The sequence below is a fragment of the Salvelinus namaycush genome, chromosome 23, assembly GCF_016432855.1.
Source record: "Salvelinus namaycush isolate Seneca chromosome 23, SaNama_1.0, whole genome shotgun sequence".
Taxonomy (NCBI): Eukaryota; Metazoa; Chordata; class Actinopteri; order Salmoniformes; family Salmonidae; genus Salvelinus; species Salvelinus namaycush.
Window position 1 is genome coordinate 28,683,717 of NC_052329.1, and position 25,125 is coordinate 28,708,841.

Genomic DNA, 25,125 nt, shown 5'->3' on the forward strand with positions numbered 1-25,125 from the left:
ATATTTCTCAATCAAGGCATTGCCACTTACTTAATCATGGAATTGGAACAACTACTCAAGGAGTGTAGCTGTACTTTTAATATGGTGTACATATTTCCTGTTTTTTAAACTATACTGTGATAGTTTTTTTTTCGGAGTCTGTTTGTTCGTTTTGATGTATGTTATGACCAAATTGAGCCGTCAAACTGACAGTGGGGATAGCTAAGCTTCATCTCAGACAAAAGATTGGTCATATTTACTTTTGTTGAGACTGGATCGTGTACAGCCTGGAAATCACGCTCAGTGCATTTGAACATGGTGGGATTGACTGAATTCCAGAAAGCACTAATGTAGGAGAGCATTTTTTGTTCATAAAAAGGGCTACTAACTCATTTTAAACACCTTTCAATAGGGATGTCACTGTTGCCAATACTGGGACCCAAATACCCCAGGGAGAGTAACAACGATTAACTGTGAAATGATGAATGGGAAAACCATGAGTTAAGTTGTCTATTGGGTATTGGATGCCATTTGCAAGTGTGTACATATTTTTACACAGAGGGATCGCTCTGAAAAGTCCATCATTATATTCCAGTCCTTACATGTGCACTTATGTAATGTTACAGCTCAGGTATGGGCCTTCATAGGGCTCTGGGTATGATGTCTAAGATTACAAATCTTTGACTAAATAAAATACATTTTTGGAAAGATTGATATATTTTTTTAAATTGCAAATCATTTTCAGCTAGTAGATGATGGTCTTCATGACTGTTAGGCTATGACTGTCACGACTTCAACCGAAGGTGGCTCCTCTCCCTGTTCGGGCGGTGCTCGGTGGTCGTCGTCGCCGGCCTACTAGCTGCCACCGATCCATTTTTCCTTTTCTTTTGTGTCTGTCTGTATTGTTTACACCTGTGTCCTATTAGTTCATTTCGGTGTGTTTATTAACCTCCGCTGCTTGCTATGCTTTGTGCAGGATTATTTGCTGTTGTTTGCTCTGTTAGGGGTGCGTGTTTGCGCCACAGGTTTTTTTGTCTCACGGTCGTTGTACCGTTTGGACTGTAATTAGGAGTAGAGGTTTCTCCTCCGTGTGTTACGTTATTTCCCTGTGTGTGGCGACTTCGTTGGGTGTGTTTCCCCACCTGTTGTTGTTGTGTTGGGACTTTAAAATAAACATTGTGCTACTGGGACTTCCTTGCTCTCCTGCTCCTGACTCCTGCACCTACCTCTTCTTAGGAGGCACATAACAATGACTTAATGAAACATTTATTCTATGTAACCGGTTCTGTACCGGTACCTTTCTGCGTTGTGTTCTGGTAAGGTGTATGTGGAAGGGAAGGGAAAGCTCTGAAAACAATTCTGCCGGTTGTCTCTTTTAATGACTGCATGGAATGGAGACAAATGCAAGGCAAACGTTAATGCTGCCGTCTGGACCCTCACAAGTACATTTTCCACTCCTCATCACGCTTTAACTTCTTATGGCTGCAGGGGCAGTATTGAGTAGCTTGGATGAAAGGTGCCCAGAGGTGCCCATAGTAAACTGCCTGCTCCTCAGTCCCAGTTGCTAATATATGCATATTATTATTAGTATTGGACAGAAAACACTCTGAAGTTTCTAAAACTGTCTGAATGATATCTGTGAGTATAACAGAACTCATATAGCAGGCTGTTTTGGTTATTCGCTTTGTTATTTTGTTCTTATTGTTCAGTTTCAATAAAAAGCATGAACACTTACCACGCTGCGCTTTGGTCCACACCTTCTTCAACAGACGACCGTTACACATAAAGCTTTTTGAAATCTGACACAGCGGTTGGATTAAGAACAAGTGTATCTTTAATTCTATGTAAAACATGTATCTTTCATCAAAGTTTATGATGAGTATTTATGTTATTTGACGTGGCTCTCTGCAATTTCTCATTTCTCAGAGGCATTTCTGAACATGGCGCCAATGTAAACTGAGGTTTTTGGATATTAATATGAACTTTATCGAACAAAACTTACATGTATTGTGTAACATGAAGTCCTATGAGTTTCATCTGATGAAGATCATCAAAGGTTAGTGATTAATTTTATCTCTATTTCTGCTTTTTGTGACTCCTGTCTTTGGCTGGAAAAATGACTGTTTTTCTGTGATTTTGCGGTGACCTAACATAATCGTTTGTGGTGCTTTCGCTGTAAAGCCTTTTTGAAATCGGACACTTTGGTGGGATTAACAACAAGAATACCTTTAAAATGGTATAAGATACATGTATGTTTGAGGATTTTTAATTATGAGATTTCTGTTTGAATTTGGTGCCCTGCACTTTCACTGGCCCGTTAACAGGATTGCAGCCATAAGAAACTCACAAACCAAAAAATGCATTGTACAAAGTGTACATGTTAATATTTTCAAAAGACTTACATTTCATTTTATAAACATTGTACCCCAATAAAAGTGCTAAATATTTATTTAAGTGTACTATTGTCCTATTATACCCAAGGTGTACTTGTCCAGAGCAGCAAGCCTGTAGAGCACCACGGGGTGGTCCTGGTGTTTAAGGAACTGGCTCTGAACAACTCCTACTCCTTTCGCATCTACCTGGCCACCAACAACTCCTCCGACATTAAGGTGAGAGGGACACAGGGTGTGTGTGTGTGTGTGGATCATTACAGTAACATCTTACTGAGTCAGAGCAAAGAAATGAACATGATCAGAGGGATTGTCATGCCCACTGGCCTGACCTCCTGGCACTCTGACTCACACTGTGGTCTCTACTGAGGGAAATCACAAGTCACACTGGAAGTCTGCGGTCTGTTTATTTGTGTGTATGTGTGTGTGGTGATCAAGATGAGTTCATTTGTCACTGTATCAGAGGGCATTGGTGCGTATTAATGAACAGATGATTGTGTATTGATTTGTGTATCTGTATCTAGGAAAAACTCCATCCAAAAGATGGAAACCCCAAACCTCATACATTAGATCTGAATCTAGCCCAGTGGGCAACACTGGTTAAAATGACTGTTTTTCCAACTGGTAGGTTTATATTGGGATAGTAACAACATGTGATATCAAATATAGACCACAGTCAATATTTATTCTGTGATATTACAGTCTCTTTGGTCACATGTCACCCAGTTCCTGAAATGTGGTTTGAGCGCTGGTGGTGTGTGTATTAGTGTGATAGTAGTATCAGTGGTGAGGGGAATGTCTGAGTGACTGAATGCCTGAGCTTAGCAGAGACCCACATCAGAGCACTCAGCTTCAGAACAGTCCATTTAACCCTGCCTAACTGGCCAGGGAAAGGAGTTGTTGACTGTTAGTCAACAATAAGAGAGATTTTCCATCGAACACTAAATTGACCATGGAAAATCGAATTTATTTATATAGCCCTTCTTAGATCAGCTGATATCTCAAAGTGCTGTACAGAAACCCAGCCTAAAACCCCAAACAGCAAGCAATGCAGGTGTAGAAGCACGGTGGCTAGGAAAAACTCTCTAGAAAGGCCAAAACCTAGGAAGAAACCTAGAGAGGAACCAGGCTATGAGGGGTGGCCAGTCCTCTTCTGGCTGTGCCGGGTGGAGATTATAACCGAACATGGCCAAGATGTTCAAATGTTCATAAATGACCAGCATGGTCAAATAATAATAATCACAGTAGTTGTCGAGGGTGCAACAGGTCAGCACCTCAGGAGTAAATGTCAGTTGGCTTTTCATAGCCGGTCATTGAGAGTATCTCTACCACTCCTGCTGTCTCTAGAGAGTTGAAAACAGCAGGTCTGGGACAGGTAGCACGTCCGGTGAACAGGTCAGGGTTCCATAGCCGCAGGCAGAACAGTTGAAACTGGAGCAGCAGCACGGCCAGGTGGACTGGGGACAGCAAGGAGTCATCATGCCAGGTAGTCCTGAGGCATGGTCCTAGGGCTCAGGTCCTCAGAGAGAGAGAAAGAGAGAATTAGAGAGAGCATACTTAAATTCACACAGGACACCGGATAAGACAGGAGAAATACTCCAGATATAACAGACTGACCCTAGCCCCCCGACACAAACTACTGCAGCATAAATACTGGAGGCTGAGACAGGAGGGGTCAGGAGACACTGTGGCCCCATCCGATGATTCCCCCGAACAGGGCCAAACAGACAGGATATAACCCCACCCAATTTGCCAAAGCACAGCTCCCACACCACTAGAGGGATATCTTCAACCAGCACTTACCATGTTGAGACATGGCCGAGTATAGCCCACAAAGATCTCCGCCACGGCACAACCCAAGGGAGGGGGCGCCTACCAAGACAGGAAGACCACGTCAGTGACTCAATCCACTCAAGTGACGCACCCCTCCTAGGGACGGCATGGAAGAGCAAGAAGAGCCCCTGTAATAGGGTTTGAGGCAGAGAATCCCAGTGGAGAGAGGGGAACCGGCCAGGCGGAGACAGCAAGGGCGGTTTATTGCTCCAGTGACTTTCCGTTCACCTTCACACTCCTGGGCCAGACTACACTCGATCATATGACCACTGAAGAGATGAGTCTTCAATAAAGACTTAAAGGCTGAGACCGAGTCTGCGTCTCTCACATGGGTAAGCAGACCATTCCATAAAAATAGAGCTCTATAGGAGAAAGCCCTGCCTCCAGCTGTTTGCTTAGAAATTCTAGTGACAATACGGAGGCCTCCGTCCACCAGCTCCCAGGTTTCCTGAACAGGGAATAGTTATCCCCGCTATTGTTACTATTATTGGAATCTCTCGCTTACCTATAGTAAATCACTGGTCTACTTCTATCTATTCCTTTGTCTACCTGCCTCTCTTTCTCCTCCTCTACCCCTCCCTCACTCCAGGACATAGGGAAGGAGGTGCGTTGCGCCAACAAGCGTTATCTGAAGGTAGAGAAGCCACCCGCCTGTAAGTTGGATGAGAGGAGGTACCGCCTCATGAGTGAACCAGAGGGAGACATCAGCCCTGCGGTGAGGGTTCATTCACCCATTACTGCATAACCAGTTAGCACTGACCTATGTACTGTACACTGAGTATACTAAACATTAAGAACACCTTCCTATTGAGTTGCACCCCCTTTTGCCCTCAGAACAGCCTTAATTTGTCGAGGCAGGGACTCTACAAGGTATGGAAAACGTACCACAGGGATGCTGGCCTATGTTAACTCCAATACTTCCCACAGATGTGTCAAGTTGGCTGGATGTCATTTGGGTGGTTGACCGTTCTTGATACACATGGGAAACTGTTAAGTGTGAAAAACCCGGCAGCGTTGCAGTTCTTGACACAAACCGGTGCTTCTGGCAACTACTACCATACCCTGTTCAAAGGCACTTAAATATTTTGTCTTGCCCATTCACCCTCTGAATGGTACACATACACAATCCATGTCTCAATTGTCTCTAGGCTGAAAAATTATTATTTGACCTGTCTCCTCCCCTTCATTTAGACTGATTGAAGTGGATTTAACAAGTAACATCATTAAGGGATCATAGTTTTCACCTGGATTCACCTGGTCAGTCAATGTCATGGAAAGAGCAGGTGTTCTTAATGTTTTGTATACTCAGTGTATGTACAGTACGTACTATGTGCGTTTATTTTTCTATGTATTCCTCTTTTTGCATTTTCAATTTTTCTACTATTTTAATTTTTTCCTCTGCATTGTTGGGAAGGGCCAGTAAGCATGTGACAAATAACATTTGCCAGTGGTGTAAAGTAACTAAGTAAAAAATACTTTGAAGTACTACTTAATTAGTTTTCTTGGGTATCTGTACTTTATTTACTATTTATATTTTTGACAACTTCTACTTTTACTCTACTACATTCCTAAAGAAAATATGTACTTTTTACTCCCGTACATTTTCCCTGACACCCAAAGTACTCGTTACATTTCAAATGCTCAGGCAGGACAGCAATATGGTCCTATTCACGCACCTATCAATATAACGCATTATCATACCTACTGCCTCTGATCTGGCGGATTCACCAATAACAAATACTGTTTATAAATTCAGTCAAAGATGTCTGAGTGAAGTGTGAATTCTATCAACCGCTGCTGTCCATAAACATGTAAAAAACAAGAAGATTGCACGATCTTGTATGCATAATAAAAGGAATATGATGTACAGCATTTACTTTTACTTTTTACTTCTACTCAGGCATGACAATTTAGTACTTTTTCCACCACTATACTTAAGCACATTTAAAACCAGATACTTTTACTCAAATAGTATTTTACTGGGTGACTTTCAATTTTACTTGAGTCTTTTTCTATTAAGCTGTCTTTGCTTTTATTGAGTACTACCATAGAAATAGAATCTCTAGAAGGGGCTTATTTAGACTGGTAAGCTCATGGGTACACTCCATATGGCAATTTGACTGGTAATTTTTATTGAACCTTTATTTAACTAAGCAAGTTAAGAACAAATTCTTATTTACACTGATGACCAAAAGGAAAAAGGCCTCCTGCGGGGACGGGGGCTGGGATTAAAAATAAATAAATAAATATAAATACAGGACAAAACACACATCACAACAAGGGAGACAACACAGCACTACATAAAGAGAGACCTAAGACAACAACATAGCAAGCGAGCAACACATGACAACACAGCATGGTAGCAACACAACATAACAACAACATGGTAGAAACACAACATGGTAGTAGCACACAACAGGGTACAAACATTATTGGGCACAGTCAACAGCACAAAGGTCAAGAAGGTAGAGACAATAATGCATCACTCAAAGCAGCCACAACTGTCAGTAAGACTGTCCATGATTGAGTCTTTGAATGACGAGATTGAGATAAAACTGTCCAGTTTGAGTGTTTGTTGCAGTTCGTTCCAGTCGCTAGCTGCAGCGAACTGAAAAGACGAGTGACCCAGTGATGTGTGTGCTTCGGGGACCTTTAACAGAATGTGACTGCCAGAACCGGTGTTGTACGTGGAGGATGAGGGCTGCAGTAGATATCTCAGATGGGGGGAGTGAGGCCTAAGAGGGTTTTATAAATAAGCATCAACCAGTGGGTCTTGCGACGGGTATACAGAGATGACCAGTTTACAGGAGTATAGAGTGCAGTGATGTGTCCTATAAGGAACATTGGTGGCAAATCTGATGGTTTGCCACCAACGGTAAAGAACATTTAGCCGCTCGAGATCACCCTTACCTGCTGATCTATAAATTGTCTCTGTAATCTAGCATGGGTAGGATGGTCATCTGAATCAGGGTTAGTTTGCCAGCTGGGGTGAAAGAGGAGCGATTACGATAGAGGAAACCAAGTCTAGATTTAACTTTAGCCTGCATCTTTGATATTTGCTGAGAGAAGGACAGTGTACCGTCTAGCCATACTGCCAAGTACTTGTATGAGGTGACTATCTCAAGCTCTGAACCCTCAGAGGTAGTAATCACACCTGTGGGGAGAGGGACATTCTTCTTACCAAACCACATGACCTTTGTTTTGGAGGTGTTCAGAATAAGGTTAAGGGTAAAGAAAGCTTGTTGGACACTAAGAAAGCTTTGTTGTAGAACATTTAACATAAAATCCGGGGAGAGGCCAGCTGAGTATAAGACTGTATCATCTGCATATAAATGGATGAGAGAGCTTCCTACTGCTTGAGCTATGTTGTTGATGCAAATTGAGAAGAGCATGGGGCCTAGGATCGAGCCTTGGGATACTCCCTTGGTGACAGGCAGTGGCTGAGACAGCAGATTTTCTGACTTTATACACTGCACTCTTTGAGAGAGGTAGTTAGCAAACCAGGCCAAAGACCCCTCAGAGACACCAATACTCCTTAGCCGGCCAACAAGAATGGAATGGTCTAGAGTATCAAAAGCTTTGGCCAAGTCAATAAAAATAGAAGCACAACATTGCTTAGAATCAAGGGCAATGGTAAACTCATGGGTACACTCCATATGGCTGGTATTGTGATGCATTCATGTCCATGGCAATTTAGAATGTTCAATCAACTGCTGCTGGATTGCCATGGTAATATATAATGCTCATTCAAATGATACTAAGTCATGTGGCTTACAATCAAGTTGTCATCTGAACCTAGGTTTATAAAAGCACCCTGACCAGCATTACTGCAATATCCACAACTACAGATATCACAAATATCCCGATACTGCATGGAATACTGAAAACTAAGGTAAATACTGAACAGGATGCAGTGCAAAAACGACAATCGAAGGACCTCGGGTCATGAGCTACGGCCATTGGTGTCTGAACCCTCCCAGGTCCCGGCAGACTGGACCCGCGAGACCTCGAGACGTGTGGGAGGGCGAGGATGGGCAGTCATTACTATACCTGTCCGTTGCTCACGACCTCCCGGCAGATGACTGAAATCAAAGGCCGGCTGGGAGGATTGCGCCTCGAATGACTCTAAGCATGCAGTGTCGCATTTGACTAATGCAGGCACGGTGATAACAAGGACTCTTGCCACCCACAGGGAGACACTGTAGATGGGGCAGAAATGTTCTCATCACCTGAGCCGGATGTGGACGACAAGAGCGACCTGATAGCCAAATTCACATACACCAAGAAATGTACCTTACGGAAGCCGCTGAGGTTGCCCAAGAGATAGCCGAAGGAGAGGAAGAAGCTCTGCGTAAAGAAAACATTGGGCCGAAGAACCTGATGAGAAGCCTGAGGATCTCTGTGGAAGACATGGACATGAACTCTGTTGATGAAGAGATAAGTGGAGGTTTCAACCACTGCGACCCAGAGCTGCCTGGGGAGAAGTCTGCTCGGCAGGCTCCAGAAGGTGGTCTACCAGCAAAGGATTTTCGCCCAGGGTGGCATGGTTTCCTTGTGCGTAATGGCTGCCAGTGTGCTCACATGCCAAATTGGACAAGGGGTTCCATGCGGAGACCTGCTTGAAGATGCAGAAAATGGCTTTTTCAAATCTTATGCGACTATTAATCACACTGCCCTCCCTCCCGTCTGAATGATATTATATTTCAGCATGTTCCATAAAGATAAGTATTTTTACAACAAACAAAAGCGTATTTAGCCTATTCATGGATAGAATGTTTAAGCATACAGAGCAACACAGACAACAAAGCTAACATTAACAGCCAGTCAATATAATAAATACATAATCAGTCTCAGTAAGCTTGTAATAAATACTTTATTATAAATATTCAAATAAATAACATTAATAACACATTGTTAAATAAATAAATACATATATTTCATAAATCAAATAAATAAATACAGTCCAGTCCTTAAATATAGGAATAAATAAATAAATAAATAGATTGACCAACATGATCTTCATTGACTAGTTTTGCTCTAAACCTACTGTCATTCAGCTCTAACTGAGCCAAAAGGGTTTAGATAGCTCATGTCCTACTCATCTAGGCATTCACAGTGTAGTGCAGTAAGTATTCAACAGTTATGCTGGCAAAGTAGTTGTTGATGATGATGTCTGATGAAAATGACAATCAGTGTTGCTGATGATTAACTTGTTGATGGTGATGATGATGATGATGATGATGAAGATTACCAGCACTTGTTATAGTTGATGATGATGAGGAATTGGATGGTTTTGAAGATGAGGGTTTACTTCCTGTGGTCTCCAGCAGAGATGTAGCCCATGGCTCTGCTGATGGTGATGACCCGGAGGTGGAAGCCCTTCAGTAACTTACACAGATGGACCCTCTGGTCCACAGAGTTACCACTAGTCAGCTTAGGGTCTGCAACCTGCAGGGCAAAAGGAAACAAAGCTTAACTTTATAAAATTGCAAACTTTAAGTCCATAGTTGTGTGCGTGCCAATAACATTTGTGCTGTCTCAAACACAGAGGAACACATTTTTTTTGTGTTCAGTTTTGTAATTGTCTATATGAGTTTGTTGTCATTAGAAAACTGAATCAAAAGAAAAAGGAAAATTCAGGGAAGGAAGGAATGTTTTATGACACAAAAAAAAGAAATAGAAAAATCTAATCTTACATGTGAGGAAGGATCCCCGTGTGTGGATGGACAATTATTGAGTAGGTTCTTGGTGTCCTGGACAGTAGAGCTGAGGTCGGCCTGTTTGTAAGCCTGTAGTGAGGCAGCATAATGTCCTAGGTCTGCTCGGATGTTCCTCAGACACTCACTCTGTCAGAAGAAAATATAAAGATGGACAGAGATCAGACAATCAGACATATAGGAAGCAGTTGAAATGGGTGAGCTAAGAATGGGTGAATTATGTGAAATGCAGTCATTATAAAATCTACAGACTGTCTAAAGATCTAACTATTTATTTTTAAAACTGTGGATTTATATACAATGATGCAATATTTTAAGAACACAATAGTTACCTCACTGAATGTGGTGTTCCGTTGACCAGAGCATCTTGTGTTCTGAGGAAATACAGCAAAATGATGCATCAATAGACTGATTTATATCACTATTCTGTAAATCCCAATTATTACTTTCAATTAATACTTAAAAGTCCGAGAAAGTATAATAAAAAAAATAATAATGAATTTAGCAAATGACTGTGACTTACCCTGTCCGTGTTGGGTTCGCAGGCTAGGACTGTCTTGGTCTTACTGTTTACCTCCACACGCTGCTCCGAGCAGTTTAAACCCCCAAACAGGTTTTCCTATCAAGGGAAAATTATTAAATTAGTAAGTGGATACATTAATCACAAACTGTGTGAACAAACTGTAAGCATATCAACGATACAGACTGACTGACTGAATGAACAATACATTAGATATGAATTAAAAGTTCAAATTCATTAGTTATAATTGTCACTCACGTTGTCCAGGAGCTTTCTAACATTCTTGACGAGCTCTCTGGAGAGGTCAGCACACTGCCCGCATTTCTCAGTGTCCAAACTCCGCGGCGTGCGCACTGGGGTTCCCATGGAGACTTGCCAGAACAAAGCGAGCAGCAGCACACAGCTGGTCAAGTCTGTGTGGAGGGAGGACACAATCAGTCAGTCAGCACCAACCAATGCATCACCCCAATAATCCTCTAAACAGACCAATAATAAAAACACCCCTGAAAATGTAATTTTTTAACTCCATAAATGAAAACGGAAGACTATGTCAAGTTTGAGGCATATCATTTCAGAGGGTTAGTTGATAAAAAACCCACATCAATAAAATTATGTACAAATAAAATGAATACTCACATAAATAAAAGTTTGGCAGCATGATTCTGAGATCTTTGACTCAAGTGTGGCGTAAACTGATAGGTGTTGTCATCTTTGCTTCATCTGACCATTATATAGCCATGCAGCGCTCCTTGAGGGAATTCCCTGGACAGATTTAAACACTGAATACAGCAAAACAACAAGAGCCACCGAAATGAAAGCGACGCGTCAGTCGTGTGTAATTTCCTGAGTGGTCTCTGTTTGCATCGCGGCCAATGAGTGACTCCTTCAAGTGAAACTGGAATTAACAGCCAGGGCCTCGTTTCGATTTGCATGAGTAGGCTCAAGAGGAAACCAATGCCTTACAGTGAATGAATAATACAATACCTATATATTTGTTTTACATTATAGTTAAAGTAACGCAGTTAAACTCTATAACTGAGTCACATTCTCTTGTGGGCAGCATATCACTGCGTAGCCCAACTCTATCCAGAAACTTTGCAGCACCCACCGATTGCAAAAAAACTACGCGAGACATGCATTCCGATGTCAATGTTTTACTTTTGCTGCTTATTTTCTATAGCCTATGTAATTGTCAAAACTAGACAGATTAATAATGTTAGAAAGCATTTTCTAAATGATTGTGCTATAGGCCTAGAGATATTGTGGGTGGGTAGTAGCCTTTAGTCTACTTTGACATGAGCCTCTTCTCTAGAAGGCTGATTGTCTTAAACTACATTCATAGTTTTTTTGTTTTTTTTGCAAAGCTTTACATGCTTTCAATTATGCATTATAAACATACATTTCGTAATAACGAAAAACAATGTAAATAGGAAATAGGTGTAATTTCCCAACTTTTGATTGAGTTCTTCACCACAGGGGTCAGAATAAAGTGGTTGTTTCACCAATTCGGTGCCTTTTGAGAAGTAACTTGTTTAAAAGAACTACGTTAGATTTCACAAAATGTGTATATTCTGTCATAAAGAGCACGTGTTCAACTTAATAAAAAACATGTCCCCCCCAAAATTTATTTTTTAGAATAAAGCAAATGCCTATTAAGTGTCAGATAAAGTAACATGGTTGACCATAATAGGGTTGATTAGATGATTTAATCTTAAATCAATCATAAATCCCCCTGTGACAGTGGCATTTGGGAGGGGGGGTCGATTGCCACGGTTGACCAGTACGAAAATGTATGCATGAGTCTGCTAAACCATGACTAAAATGTAATGAGATTGCCCATGACCCCTGCACACCTCCACAATTTTAACCCTGACATTTGAATTCGTTTACCATTGGCCTGTTTAGTTAAGAAAGTACACCTCTTCCCGTAAAGGCTGACTCTCAAGGCCTGTAGAGAAAGAGAGGCCATGGTGAGTCAATCTGCAGGGGAGAGTTTCACAGAAGTGGATGATGCTTGTGGTTGTGACCATTGATATGAGATCAGACCTTTCAAAACCACAATCACAGTAAAGCACAGAGCTATCTTAGGCCTAAGGTTTAAAATCATCTACTCTTTAAAATAAGGTGGTTTTGTATGACTGTTAATAGAAAAATATTATAATAGAAAAACTGATGCATTCTTCATACTCTTGTTGCCTCTAAATAAAATATTCAGCGGAGTGATCAGCTTTTCTCTTCCCAGGTGGCAGTGATGTCGGTATGGTTATTCATTTATGAATTATGTCCAAAATCCTACAATGCACTTGTCAGTATTAGTATTACATAATTATGAAATAGTTATAAATGCACTGTTAATGTACTGTGTTTCGCCATATGGACATACAGTATGCACTTATTACAGTATGCATATTTACAACAACATCTCAATCTCTGTCCACTTTTCTAAACAGACTGCACACCAAACCACAATATATGAAACAAAGTTAATTTTTTATTTTACATATCTGTACATAAACATTTCTTCCCTCAAATAAAAATTCTCAATACAATAGGATGTAAATGATATTAACACATTTATTCATTTAAATTGACTCGTGTCAGAAAATCAACATTCACAAAATGTTGAAGACCGATCAGAGTGAATGTATTACCAAAAGTTACAACTCCACTACAAGGCAGGCATGTTTCCTTTACACTCTTTTAGCACCTTAAAATAAACATTTCTCAGTTGAAAACTACCAATTGTGCAGAATAAAAAGAGGTTGACTTTGAAATACTTAAAAATTACCTTTCAACTTAAAATAGTCTGAAGTTAGTCTTCATAGTTTTATACAATGTTTCTTTTTTTCTCTTTTAACTGACTTTCTACTAATTTCTCACTATTATTATTTTTTTTTCTCCACCATTTTGTATTGACAGTTATAATTTAGTGGTGGATGTAAAAAGTTAAAAATAAACAATAGCGAAGCAAGGCCGATCACTGCACAGGAAGCCGGGACAGTATCCATGACAACACACAATCAGTTTCCTCTTCTCCCAGGAAGCAGGACATTCTCTGTCTTTAGCGCTGGGACAACCACAGAAGCAAATGAAAGGGTGGCCTTCCTCTGGCTGCTGCCACCATGGGAGAGGGGCAGACAGAGGGGGAGAGCAGCGAGAGACGTGGGGCAGGGCACAGGGACCAAGATGGGGCAGGGGTGGAGTAAAGGGATGGGGTAGGGTTGAGGTGTCTCATTTGGATGGGGTCTTCTCAGCCATGTGTTTCTGCTGGCTCTCAGCATGCCTGAGTAAAAACAATATGATGATTAGATAAACTACTTTATTAGCTGCAGCAAATATATCACACTGTGGTTAACGTCTGTCCCAAAGACAGAGTTCCCCTAATCATTCCCTGGCCTGTTTGAGGTCCTTGTTCTTGCAGCTGCGTGTGTGCGTGTGTTTGTGTGTGCTTCTGTATGAAAATCATGCAAATGTATAACCTTTGCTAAACATCAGTCCCAAAGACAGAGTTTCCCCAATCATTCCTGACATGTTTGCGGTCATAGCCCCGGAGGCTGTGTGTGTGTGTGTGTCTCCGTGTGTGTGTCTCCGTGTGTGTGTGTGTTAGATAGCATCACCACCTGGTCAGGTCCTCTATGTCCACCAGCATGGCATCCTGCTCCATGTGCAGTTCATCCCTGATCAGCAGCAGCTGCACCAGCTCCTCATTCAGACCTGGAGAAGACAAACATCAGAACAACGTCAGAAAAACATTAGAGCAACAACACACCATTAGAACACTAACATACACCAGGCGCTGGATTCAATCCATATCGCAGAAGTATCGCGGAAGATCTGTGTTAAAAGGTCCTTTCCGATTGAGCCGACATTTGCAGCGGTTACAGTGAACGCAGTCTCCGCGAACGCGGGAATATTGCTTTTATATATAATTTCAATCGAGCTATAACACGGATCTTCCACGATACGGATTGAATCCAGCCCCAAGTCATACGATACACAGATTTCGATTGGAGCATTTCTTTTTAAACCATGCCACTAAAATACAAGATTCTATAGCAACATTTTTGTGGGGGATTTTTGGGCCTTCTTTGTAAAATGAGGTATTGTACGTGTTTCACCAGTATCATCACACGTGCATCCAATTTACATTGTCTGAAATGACTGTCAATACGAAAGATACCGTCCCTAACTAACAATGTGTGTATGTGCGTGAGTGTGCTTGTGGTCTTGTTCTTCTATCCTCGTGGGGACCTGAAATCCCCAAAAGTCCTCACAAGGATTGTAAAACAAGGAAAATTCTCACTCTTGGGGAAATGTCCCACGTCCCCACAAGGACAAAGGCTAATGGTTAGGGTTAGGTTTAGAGGTTAGACAAAAATAGGATTTTAAATGGAAATACATTTTAGGTCCCCACAAGAATAGAAAAACGTGTGTGTGTGTGTGTGTGTTTGGTACTCACTCTCTATCTGGGAGTGAAGATCGTTGACTATAACCTGTAGTTGTCCCAGGGTCATGTCTCTCAGGTCTGTAGGCTTCAGGCTCCTCTTCATCAGACACTCACTGATGTGGGGCATGTGGGGCAGCTAGAGAGAAACGCACACATCACCAGTTAGAAATACACACACATCTACAGAAACATACAGCACATCGGAAATGTACATGTACAAAATATGTACACTCACTGATATGGATTCTTGGGCACTACAGAACCCAACGACACTGCAGTATATGTGGGTGTGAGTGTGTGTAGGCCTATGTGTGTTTGTGTGTGCAAGATGGTGCAGATGCTTGAGGAAAGGCGCCATTTCAGTTTAATCTGCATCTCATAAATATACCCAGCTGCTGAAAGCAGTCCCATGCTACAGGAGCTGCCCAGCTGGAGCACTAGACTGTAATACGATGCAAAGCCCAATCTCTCCAGCAGGGGTCAGCCTAGTGACTTGACTGTCACAGCAATATACAGTAGAGCAATGGTCCCTGAACTGACCCTAGTCATAGAGAGCTACAGGAAACAACTCTGTCTCCTTCCTCCTGGCCATAGCTGCGGGAAGTAGGGGTACTGAAGGTGTTGTAGCACCCCCTGAAAAATCTGAATATACACTACCAGTCAAAAGTTTTAGAGCACCTACTCATTCAAGGGTTTTTCTTTATTTTACTGTTTTCTACATTGTATAATAATAGTGAAGACATCAAAACTATTAAATAATACATATGGAATCATGTAGTAACCAAAAAAGTGTTAAACAAATCAAAATATATTTTATATTTGATATTCTTCAAATAGCCACCCTTTGCTTTGATGACAGCTTTGCACGCTCCTGGCATTCTCTCAACCAGCTTCATGAGGTAGTCACCTGGAATGCATTTCAATTAACAGGTGTGCCTTCTTAAAAGTTAATTTGTGGAATTTCTTTCCTTCTTAATGCATTTGAGCCAATCAGTTGTGTTGTGACAAGGTAGGGGAGTATACAGAAGAAAGCCCTATTTGGTAAAAGACCATAAGACCATATTATCGCAAGAACAATTCAAATTAGCAAAGAGAAACAACAGTCCATCATTACTTTAAGACAGGAAGGTCAGCCAATACGGAAAATTTAAAAACTTTGAAGGTTTCTTCAAGGGCAGTCGCAAAAACCCTCAAGCGCTATGATGAAACTGGCTCTCATGAGGACCGCCACAGGAAAGGAAGACCCAGAGTTACCTCTGCTGCAGAGGATAAGTTCATTAGAGTACCAGCATCAGAAATTGCAGCCCAAATTAATGCTTCATAGAATTCAAGTAACAGACACATCTCAACATCAACTGTTCAGAGGAGACTGTGTGAATCAGACTTCATGGTGAAATTGCTGCAAAGTGGTTAGAGCGTTGGACTAGTAACCGAAAGTAACCGAAAGTTTGCAAGATCGAAACCCCGAGCTGACAAGGTAAAAATCTGTCATTCTGCCACTGAACAAGGCAGTTCCTAGGCTGTCATTGAAAATAAGAATTTGTTCTTAACTGACTTGCCTAGTTAAATAAAGGTAAAAAAAACACTACTAAAGGACACAAAGAAGAAGAAGAGACTTGCTTGGTTCAAAAAACACGAGCAATGGACATTAGACCGGTGGAAATTTGTCCTTTGGTCTGGAGTCAAATTTGAGATTTTAGATTCCAACTGCCGTGTCTTTGTGAGACGCAGAGTAGGTGAAAGGATGATATCTGCATGTGTTTTGCCCACCGTAAAGCATGTGGAGGAGGAGGTGTGACGGTGTGGGGGTGCTTTGCTGATGACACTGTCTGTAATTTATTTAGAATTCAAGGCACACTTAACCAGCATGGCTACCACAGCATTCTGCAGCGATACGCCATCCCATCTGGTTTGCACTATCATTTGTTTTTCAACAGGACAAAAATCGTAGCACCCCCACCCCCAAACTACTTCCCGCGGCTATGCTCCTGGCAGTAAGCAACACACTATATGCTCTCTCTTTGTCTTCCCTGAATTCTTTGACAGTTTGTTCTTGTCAAATCAACACACAGCCTTTCACTGCTGTCGTTTGTGTTTCCCTCAAGAGTTTCAGTTTCTCTTCCTCTCATCCACCTCTTTATCTCTCCCCTTCTCTCTCATTCTGTATGTCACTCACCACACCTTGTTGGGTTCAATAGGGGCAGGTTTGACATTAACCCTAGAGAGTAACCAAGGTGAATCATAAAGCATCATGTTCTTTCTTAGGCTCGCTGGGTATGAGAATTTCCCTCGATCCCTTATTCAATCTATTTCTATCATCTGTGTGCATCTCCTTTCTCTCTCTACTTAGCTTAGGAGAGAGAGAGAACGTGTCTAATGGTAAGAAAACATGTGCTCCTTCCATTGCCCCTTTGCTGTATGACTCGTGATTGTGCGTGATCGCTTAGCTGGTTCTTCTTGTCAGAGTTTCTCACTCCTCTTTCACTTTCACATTGGCACCCATGCAACTGCGCTACGTCCCATGTTTCCCCTCTGCCATGTGCCACTGTTTCAGTTCGGAGAGGGAGCACAGAAGTCAGTGACATGCAGAGAGAGGCGGAGGTGTGAGAAAAGAGAGAGAGAGTGAGAGATGCGGGGGGAGAGCCGGCCACCGCGAGTGGTAGTGTTTTGGTCACGATATGTGTTTGGGCTCATTGTGTTTGTCTGAGGCGGAGTTTCCTCCCTCAGTTATATTACTGGCTTGTGAGGTTAGTGGCAATACGAATAAGGACACCACCAACAACAATACTCAAGTATTTCATCATATCAGTATTCTCTTAGCATGACATGAATGGGGAAAAACTAAAATAATGTAATTCTCTTGGTGGGAGTGTTGTGTAAATTCTTTGGAAGGCCACATGGCTTTAGTGAATTAAAGCGTGGTATCTGGTGTAAAAAAAAACTCTCCTCACACACATTCCCCTCATTTCTCCTGTCATTAGTGACTTACGCAAGATCCCCTGGCACTCAACCCCACGGCCACTGGCTTAACAAACTGGCCAGGTGCCAGCCTGCACTCTGACTATGTATTTTTTGGTAGGGCTGAAATCAACTGGTAAAGGTTCACATTCTTGTATATTTCGATAACAAATGTATTGAGAACTTGTACCCAGGAATGAGCAGATAGGTGTGAGTCTGCCCACAGCATGGCGCTGCCCCTGCGTTCAGTACAGCAGAGTGTTAGCTTAGCGACAGGGCCTCATCTGCCCGTGTTCAGTACAGCAGAGTGTTAGCTTAGCGACAGGGCCTCATCTGCCCCTGTGTTCAGTACAGCAGAGTGTTAGCTTAGCGACAGGGCCTCATCTGCCTGTGTTCAGTACAGCAGAGTGTTAGCTTAGCGTCAGGGCCTCATCTGCCCCTGTGTTCAGTACAGCAGAGTGTTAGCTTAGCGACAGGGCCTCATCTGCTCGTGTTCAGTACAGCAGAGTGTTAGCTTAGCGACAGGGCCTCATCTGCCCCTGTGTTCAGTACAGCAGAGTGTTAGCTTAGCGACAGGGCCTCATCTGCTCGTGTTCAGTACAGCAGAGTGTTAGCTTAGCGACAGGGCCTCATCTGCCCGTGTTCAGTACAGCAGAGTGTTAGCTTAGCGTCAGGGCCTCATCTGCTCGTGTTCAGTACAGCAGAGTGTTAGCTTAGCGACAGGGCCTCATCTGCCCGTGTTCAGTACAGCAGTGTGTTAGCTTAGCGACAGGGCCTCATCTGCCCCTGTGTTCAGTACAGCAGAGTGTTAGCTTAGCGACAGGGCCTCATCTGCCCATGTTCAGTACAGCAGAGTGTTAGCTTAGCGACAGGGCCTTATCTGCCCCTGTGTTCAGTACAACAGTGTGTTAGCTTAGCGACAGGGCCTCATCTGCCCCTGTGTTCAGTACAGCAGTGCGTTAGCTTAGTGACAGGGCCTCATCTGCCCCTGTGTTCAGTACAGCAGTGCGTTAGCTTAGTGACAGGGCCTCAGATATGACACTCATCTCTTCTGACTGCTGGGCACGACTACATCCCCAAACACGTCACCCAGTCCATTCTGGGATATTAATAATAGATCGCCCCAACCCAAGCACCCCCTCTTTACTGAATAAGTAACGTCTTCTGCCCAGGTGGAGATATTGGTGTGTGTGTGTGTATCTGTGTGTGTGTATGTGGGACTTTGTGTGTGTGTGTGCTTGGGGGGGCACTGATGCAGATGAGAATGTTAAAATAATCATGGCTATGGTCGCCAAGGGGCAGAGAAGGCAGAGAAAGTCTACTATGTGACATCATCACAATGTTAAAGAAGACCAGTGTGGATGGTTTGCTCTGAAAAGACCTGGGGTTAGAAACACTGACTAGAGGCTGAGGTTACAGGCCCGTTGCCTAAAGCGACGGTACTGACCAGGTCTGCCACAGGGGACTTCTTGCGGTTCTGTTTTTCCACCTCCACCTGCATCTTGGCCATGGGTTTGGCCATCGCCAGGGCTAGCTTAGCCTCGGCCTGCAACTTCTTCTGTCTGCTCAGGAAGTCCATGTCCTCCAGAGACTCACTGTCTTCCTCCGTAGTGTCCCGGTCAGAGTAGGACGAACTCTGCTTCGACTGGGGGACGTGGAGAGAGTGGAGACAGAAGAATGGGAAATAAGAAAAAGTTAGTGGTTTATTCCCGTTGGGTCTTCGTTCTTCTTGTGTTGTCATTGATAGGTCATCCACTGAACACAGAGGTCAGTCAGACAGGGAAACAGCTCAGAGCTATACCAGATGGTTATAAATACTGGGATTATCTCCCCCTCTCTATTAGCTGTGTCTGTCAGACAGCCCGTGGCCACTCATCCATGTCCTTCAGAGAGCGTGTTCATATTCAACCCTCATTTGCTGCTGGTGTATTGGTTAACGGGCCAGAAAACGTGAGCATGGCCATTCACTCTCCCCCACACGCTAACCCAGGGCTATCGCTCTGATTCATACTGAATCTGTCCCTGTCGTTGTCTCTCGCTCGCATTCTGTCACAGTCTTACTGAGTGTGCTATCTAGAGTACATGAGTTACACAGTAGATCTCTCTAAGAATTTATATTTCTCTCTCAATCTACCTTTCTCTCTCTCTCTCTTGCTCTGTCATTCTTCCACACAAGTCCTACTGAGAGCTATCTTTCTGACTCATATAGCAAACTCTGTGTGTGAATCCCCAACAGTGAGAGAAACATATTCACACAGAAATATGAACGTGTGTGTGGTCAGTGTGTACCATGGGGGACAGCGGTGTGTCCAGACTGGTCTCTGTCTTGCTGTCGTCTGCATCGCTGTCCTTGTCGCTGCCGCTGTCGTTGACAAAACAGATCTGCAGGTTCATCCCACTCTGCAGCCTGGAGAGAGGAGAGAGAAAGAAAGAAGAAAGAGGAGAAAGAGAGGGGGAGAACGAGAGAGGGGGAGAAAGAGGGGGGAGAGGATGCGTCATTACTCTGGGCTAAGGAAAGTTCTATGGGCTAAGGAAAGTTCGCTCACCAATAATTGCTTGTCGGGTTTTATTGACCCAGATAACATGCACCTAGGCACCGCTGGTGAGAAAGAAACTCAATAAACGTCCCATCTAGTTTTCCACTCAGGCCAAACCCTCCTCTAACTCTCCACCGAGGTCTCAGTGTGTCTGTGATAGGACTGTAATAGCGACTAGCCTTCCATAGCATTATTAAATATGTCTACCCCTCTGTTCCTCCCTCTCCTGCTCTAACTTGGGATCGATCCATCCAGGGTGAATGTTCGATCCAAACAGCTAGACTCCGGCTCTCTAGACCTCAGAAGACCTGAGTCCTGTAAGATCTGGATCAAACCATTTTTGATTAATAATCGGCTTATTTAAAGCAGTAATTACAAACACATGTAGAGAGAACCTGATCGATTACACAGCCTGGACCCAATCGGTCCAGATTTAGTCAGACCAGAGTAATTGATTGGTAGTTTCAGAGGAAGGAGCATCAAAATGATCCTTCGAACTAGTTGAGCAGTTCATGGAAGTACCTGACTTATCCAGCAGTGTAACCAGTGAGTTCACCCCATAAGAGTTTCTTTGGTGAGATCTAATTTTCATATAGCATAGTTTCAGATTCATTAACGTTGTGAGTGCCTTTGTGTGTATGACTGTATGAATGTATGTATCCTGGAATACTGGTTCCAGTAAGGTTGAGGTTGTGTGTAGGAGTGCATTTTGGGAAGTGAGATCCACAGTGCCGGGATGCAGAGAAAGAGAGAGGATATGTCCCTTACTCTCAACAGTCAACAGAGGTATCAGAGGGAGAGAGCAGGAGTCTGTTTGTGTTGGGGAGATGGCCCTACAGAGTTCCAGGAGATAGACACTTTTACAGGCATTAACAAAAGGTCAAATCTGACTCTGTTAGAGTAATGTCCAGTAACCTGCAATTTCACTCTAGTGACAGTGCCCACACACATAAAGAGAGTGATGTCATTGCTTCTCAAGAACAGGGACTGGGACTGAGGGTGAAACTGATCTGTGTCTGTATCTGTGTGTTTTCATGTGTGTGTGTGTGTGGGTAGGGCTGTGATGGTCATGGCATTTTGGATGAAGGTAATTGGCCAGCCAAATGACAGCGGTTACCATAATAAATGTTTGAATGTCCCCAAAAATTATTTACGCATAATTTTCTCTTCTCCTCCACTCCTGACTGCAAGTGCTGTTATAGAAATAGAATAAATAGAACGGGCATCCCCATTCAAGTCAATGACAGCATAATGGATTTTTAAAAACCTATATTTAACTAGGCAAGTCAGTTAAGAACAAATTCTTATTTACAATGACGGCCTACCCCAGCCAAACATGGACAATGCCGGGCCAATTGTGCGATTGGGACTCCCAATCACAGCCGGATGTGATACAGCCTGGATTCGAACCAGGGACGGTAGTGACATCTCTAGCACTGAGATGCAGTGCCTTAGACCGCTGCGCCACTTGGGACTGCGCCACTATTGGCCATTGCGAGTGTAACCATAGGAGCAAAGCAGGAAGTAAAATATGTGCTAAAATATGTGCTGTGATTTGTTGATTCAACTCAACTGACATTACAAAAAATACATTCCATTACATGAGCCTCATCAGTTAACATCATTTGAATGAACATTCTACATGGAAATTATTGCATCACAATACCAGGCAGCCATTGCGAGTGTATCCATGAGTTTACCAGTCAAGGTGAGAGCTTCCAAGCCCGTTCTATTCATTCTAATTCTATGTGTGCTGCTGCTGCATTGTGAGGGCATTGACTAGTCAACCCGGAGACTAATTTGCTTGTTTCAGCAAGAGTAACAAAGTTTCATCACATTGTTAAGAGTCTATGTTACGGCTGAAACGTATTCAACCGCACTAACGCCCGGCCGCCCCATTTTCAGTCAGCTGTGTATTGTTGACGTTGTGGGATTGACGTACAGCTGATGATACATGTCTCTTACCGTGAGGACAGACTGGGCTTGCCACTCTTGCTGCAGCTGGTATAGATACCCGGCCCATCGTCAAAGAAACTACCCAGGGCCAGCTTCTGCCGGATGGACTCCCTCTCATTCTTTTGGGCCTGGAGGGGAGAGGAGAGGGTTAAGGAGGCTGATAATAGGACTGAAGACTTCTCCATGAGTTTAGCAGTAACCATGTGGTGAGGAGGGGAACTGACAAAGACTGTGAAACATGTGGACAGCTCGAGACACCAATAATATTATAATATTCACCACTAGGTGGAGCAGATGTATGAGAGAAAGAGAGTCCAACACATTTTCACTGGTCACTCTCTCCACTCATGCAGTCAAACACACACATTCCTAAACCACTGAGCATCCCTGTTTAATAGCACTATAAGCATCCCTGTTTAATAGCACTATAAGCATCCCTGTCTAATAGCACTATAAGCATTCCTGTTTAATAGCACTATAAGCATCCCTGTCTAATAGCACTATAAGCATTCCTGTCTAATAGCACTATAAGCATCCCTGTCTAATAGCACTATAAGCATCCCTGTCTAATAGCACTATAAGCATCCCTGTCTAATAGCACTATAAGCATCCCTGTCTAATAGCACTATAAGCATTCCTGTCTAATAGCACTATAAGCATCCCTGTCTAATAGCACTATAAGCATCCCTGTCTAATAGCACTATAAGCATCCCTGTCTAATAGCACTATAAGCATCCCTGTCTAATAGCACTATAAGCATCCCTGTCTAATAGCACTATAAGCATCCCTGTCTAATAGCACTATAAGCATCCCTGTCTAATAGCACTATAAGCATCCCTGTCTAATAGCACTATAAGCATCCCTGTCTAATAGCACTATAAGCATCCCTGTCTAATAGCACTATAAGCATCCCTGTCTAATAGCACTATAAGCATCCCTGTCTAATAGCACTATAAGCATCCCTGTCTAATAGCACTATAAGCATCCCTGTCTAATAGCACTATAAGCATCCCTGTCTAATAGCACTATAAGCATTCCTGTCTAATAGCACTATAAGCATCCCTGTCTAATAGCACTATAAGCATCCCTGTCTAATAGCACTATAAGCATCCCTGTCTAATAGCACTATAAGCATCCCTGTCTAATAGCACTATAAGCATCCCTGTCTAATAGCACTATAAGCATCCCTGTCTAATAGCACTATAAGCATCCCTGTCTAATAGCACTATAAGCATCCCTGTCTAATAGCACTATAAGCATTCCTGTCTAATAGCACTATAAGCATTCCTGTCTAATAGCACTATAAGCATCCCTGTCTAATAGCACTATAAGCATCCCTGTCTAATAGCACTATAAGCATCCCTGTTTAATAGCACTATAAGCATCCCTGTCTAATAGCACTATAAGCATCCCTGTCTAATAGCACTATAAGCATCCCTGTCTAATAGCACTATAAGCATCCCTGTCTAATAGCACTATAAGCATCCCTGTTTAATAGCACTATAAGCATCCCTGTTTAATAGCACTATAAGCATCCCTGTTTAATAGCACTATAAGCATCCCTGTCTAATAGCACTATAAGCATCCCTGTCTAATAGCACTATAAGCATCCCTGTCTAATAGCACTATAAGCATCCCTGTCTAATAGCACTATAAGCATCCCTGTCTAATAGCACTATAAGCATCCCTGTCTAATAGCACTATAAGCATCCCTGTCTAATAGCACTATAAGCATTCCTGTCTAATAGCACTATAAGCATTCCTGTCTAATAGCACTATAAGCATCCCTGTCTAATAGCACTATAAGCATCCCTGTCTAATAGCACTATAAGCATCCCTGTCTAATAGCACTATAAGCATCCCTGTCTAATAGCACTATAAGCATCCCTGTCTAATAGCACTATAAGCATCCCTGTCTAATAGCACTATAAGCATCCCTGTCTAATAGCACTATAAGCATCCCTGTCTAATAGCACTATAAGCATCCCTGTTTAATAGCACTATAAGCATCCCTGTTTAATAGCACTATAAGCATTCCTGTTTAATAGCACTATAAGCATCCCTGTCTAATAGCACTATAAGCATCCCTGTCTAATAGCACTATAAGCATCCCTGTCTAATAGCACTATAAGCATCCCTGTCTAATAGCACTATAAGCATCCCTGTCTAATAGCACTATAAGCATCCCTGTCTAATAGCACTATAAGCATCCCTGTCTAATAGCACTATAAGCATCCCTGTCTAATAGCACTATAAGCATCCCTGTCTAATAGCACTATAAGCATCCCTGTCTAATAGCACTATAAGCATCCCTGTCTAATAGCACTATAAGCATTCCTGTCTAATAGCACTATAAGCATTCCTGTCTAATAGCACTATAAGCATCCCTGTCTAATAGCACTATAAGCATCCCTGTCTAATAGCACTATAAGCATCCCTGTCTAATAGCACTATAAGCATCCCTGTTTAATAGCACTATAAGCATCCCTGTCTAATAGCACTATAAGCATCCCTGTCTAATAGCACTATAAGCATCCCTGTCTAATAGCACTATAAGCATCCCTGTCTAATAGCACTATAAGCATCCCTGTTTAATAGCACTATAAGCATCCCTGTCTAATAGCACTATAAGCATCCCTGTCTAATAGCACTATAAGCATCCCTGTCTAATAGCACTATAAGCATCCCTGTCTAATAGCACTATAAGCATCCCTGTCTAATAGCACTATAAGCATCCCTGTCTAATAGCACTATAAGCATCCCTGTCTAATAGCACTATAAGCATCCC

At 42.6% G+C, this 25,125-nt stretch overlaps 2 protein-coding genes across 4 annotated transcripts in view; both read right to left on the reverse strand.

The window, feature by feature from the left end:
* Positions 1-9,473: 9,473 nt before the first annotated feature.
* On the reverse strand, positions 9,474-11,097 carry il12a (interleukin 12a). Its single transcript, XM_038961717.1, has 6 exons — positions 11,076-11,097; positions 10,698-10,852; positions 10,443-10,538; positions 10,252-10,293; positions 9,899-10,048; positions 9,474-9,650 (listed from the first exon to the last, which is right to left on the reverse strand). Exons 1-6 carry the CDS (start codon positions 11,095-11,097, stop codon positions 9,510-9,512), a joined length of 606 nt encoding a protein of 201 aa, XP_038817645.1. The 3' UTR covers positions 9,474-9,509.
* Positions 11,098-12,910: 1,813 nt separating this feature from the next.
* The window catches only part of schip1 (schwannomin interacting protein 1), a 50,961-nt gene continuing 38,746 nt past the window's right edge, over positions 12,911-25,125 (reverse strand). For all 3 annotated transcript variants that reach the window (XM_038961368.1, XM_038961367.1, XM_038961366.1), the window contains 6 exons: positions 22,347-22,465; positions 20,134-20,251; positions 19,292-19,489; positions 14,899-15,022; positions 14,060-14,153; positions 12,911-13,722 (listed from right to left, as the gene is read on the reverse strand). In XM_038961368.1, coding sequence (XP_038817296.1) covers positions 13,671-13,722; positions 14,060-14,153; positions 14,899-15,022; positions 19,292-19,489; positions 20,134-20,251; positions 22,347-22,465 — 705 coding nt within the window. In that variant the 3' untranslated portion in view covers positions 12,911-13,670. The remainder of the gene's footprint in view (positions 13,723-14,059; positions 14,154-14,898; positions 15,023-19,291; positions 19,490-20,133; positions 20,252-22,346; positions 22,466-25,125) is intronic.

What these genes read in the sequence shown, in the direction of transcription:
- il12a (XM_038961717.1), bottom strand. Translation starts at nt 11,097, where the DNA reads ATGCTGCCAAACTTTTATTTAT. An exon ending in GCGAACCCAACACGGACAGG is followed by an intron (nt 10,294 to 10,442) that starts GTAAGTCACAGT and finishes GTATTTCCTCAG; the next exon opens with AACACAAGATGCTCTGGTCA. An exon ending in GGAACACCACATTCAGTGAG is followed by an intron (nt 10,049 to 10,251) that starts GTAACTATTGTG and finishes TTCTTCTGACAG; the next exon opens with AGTGAGTGTCTGAGGAACAT.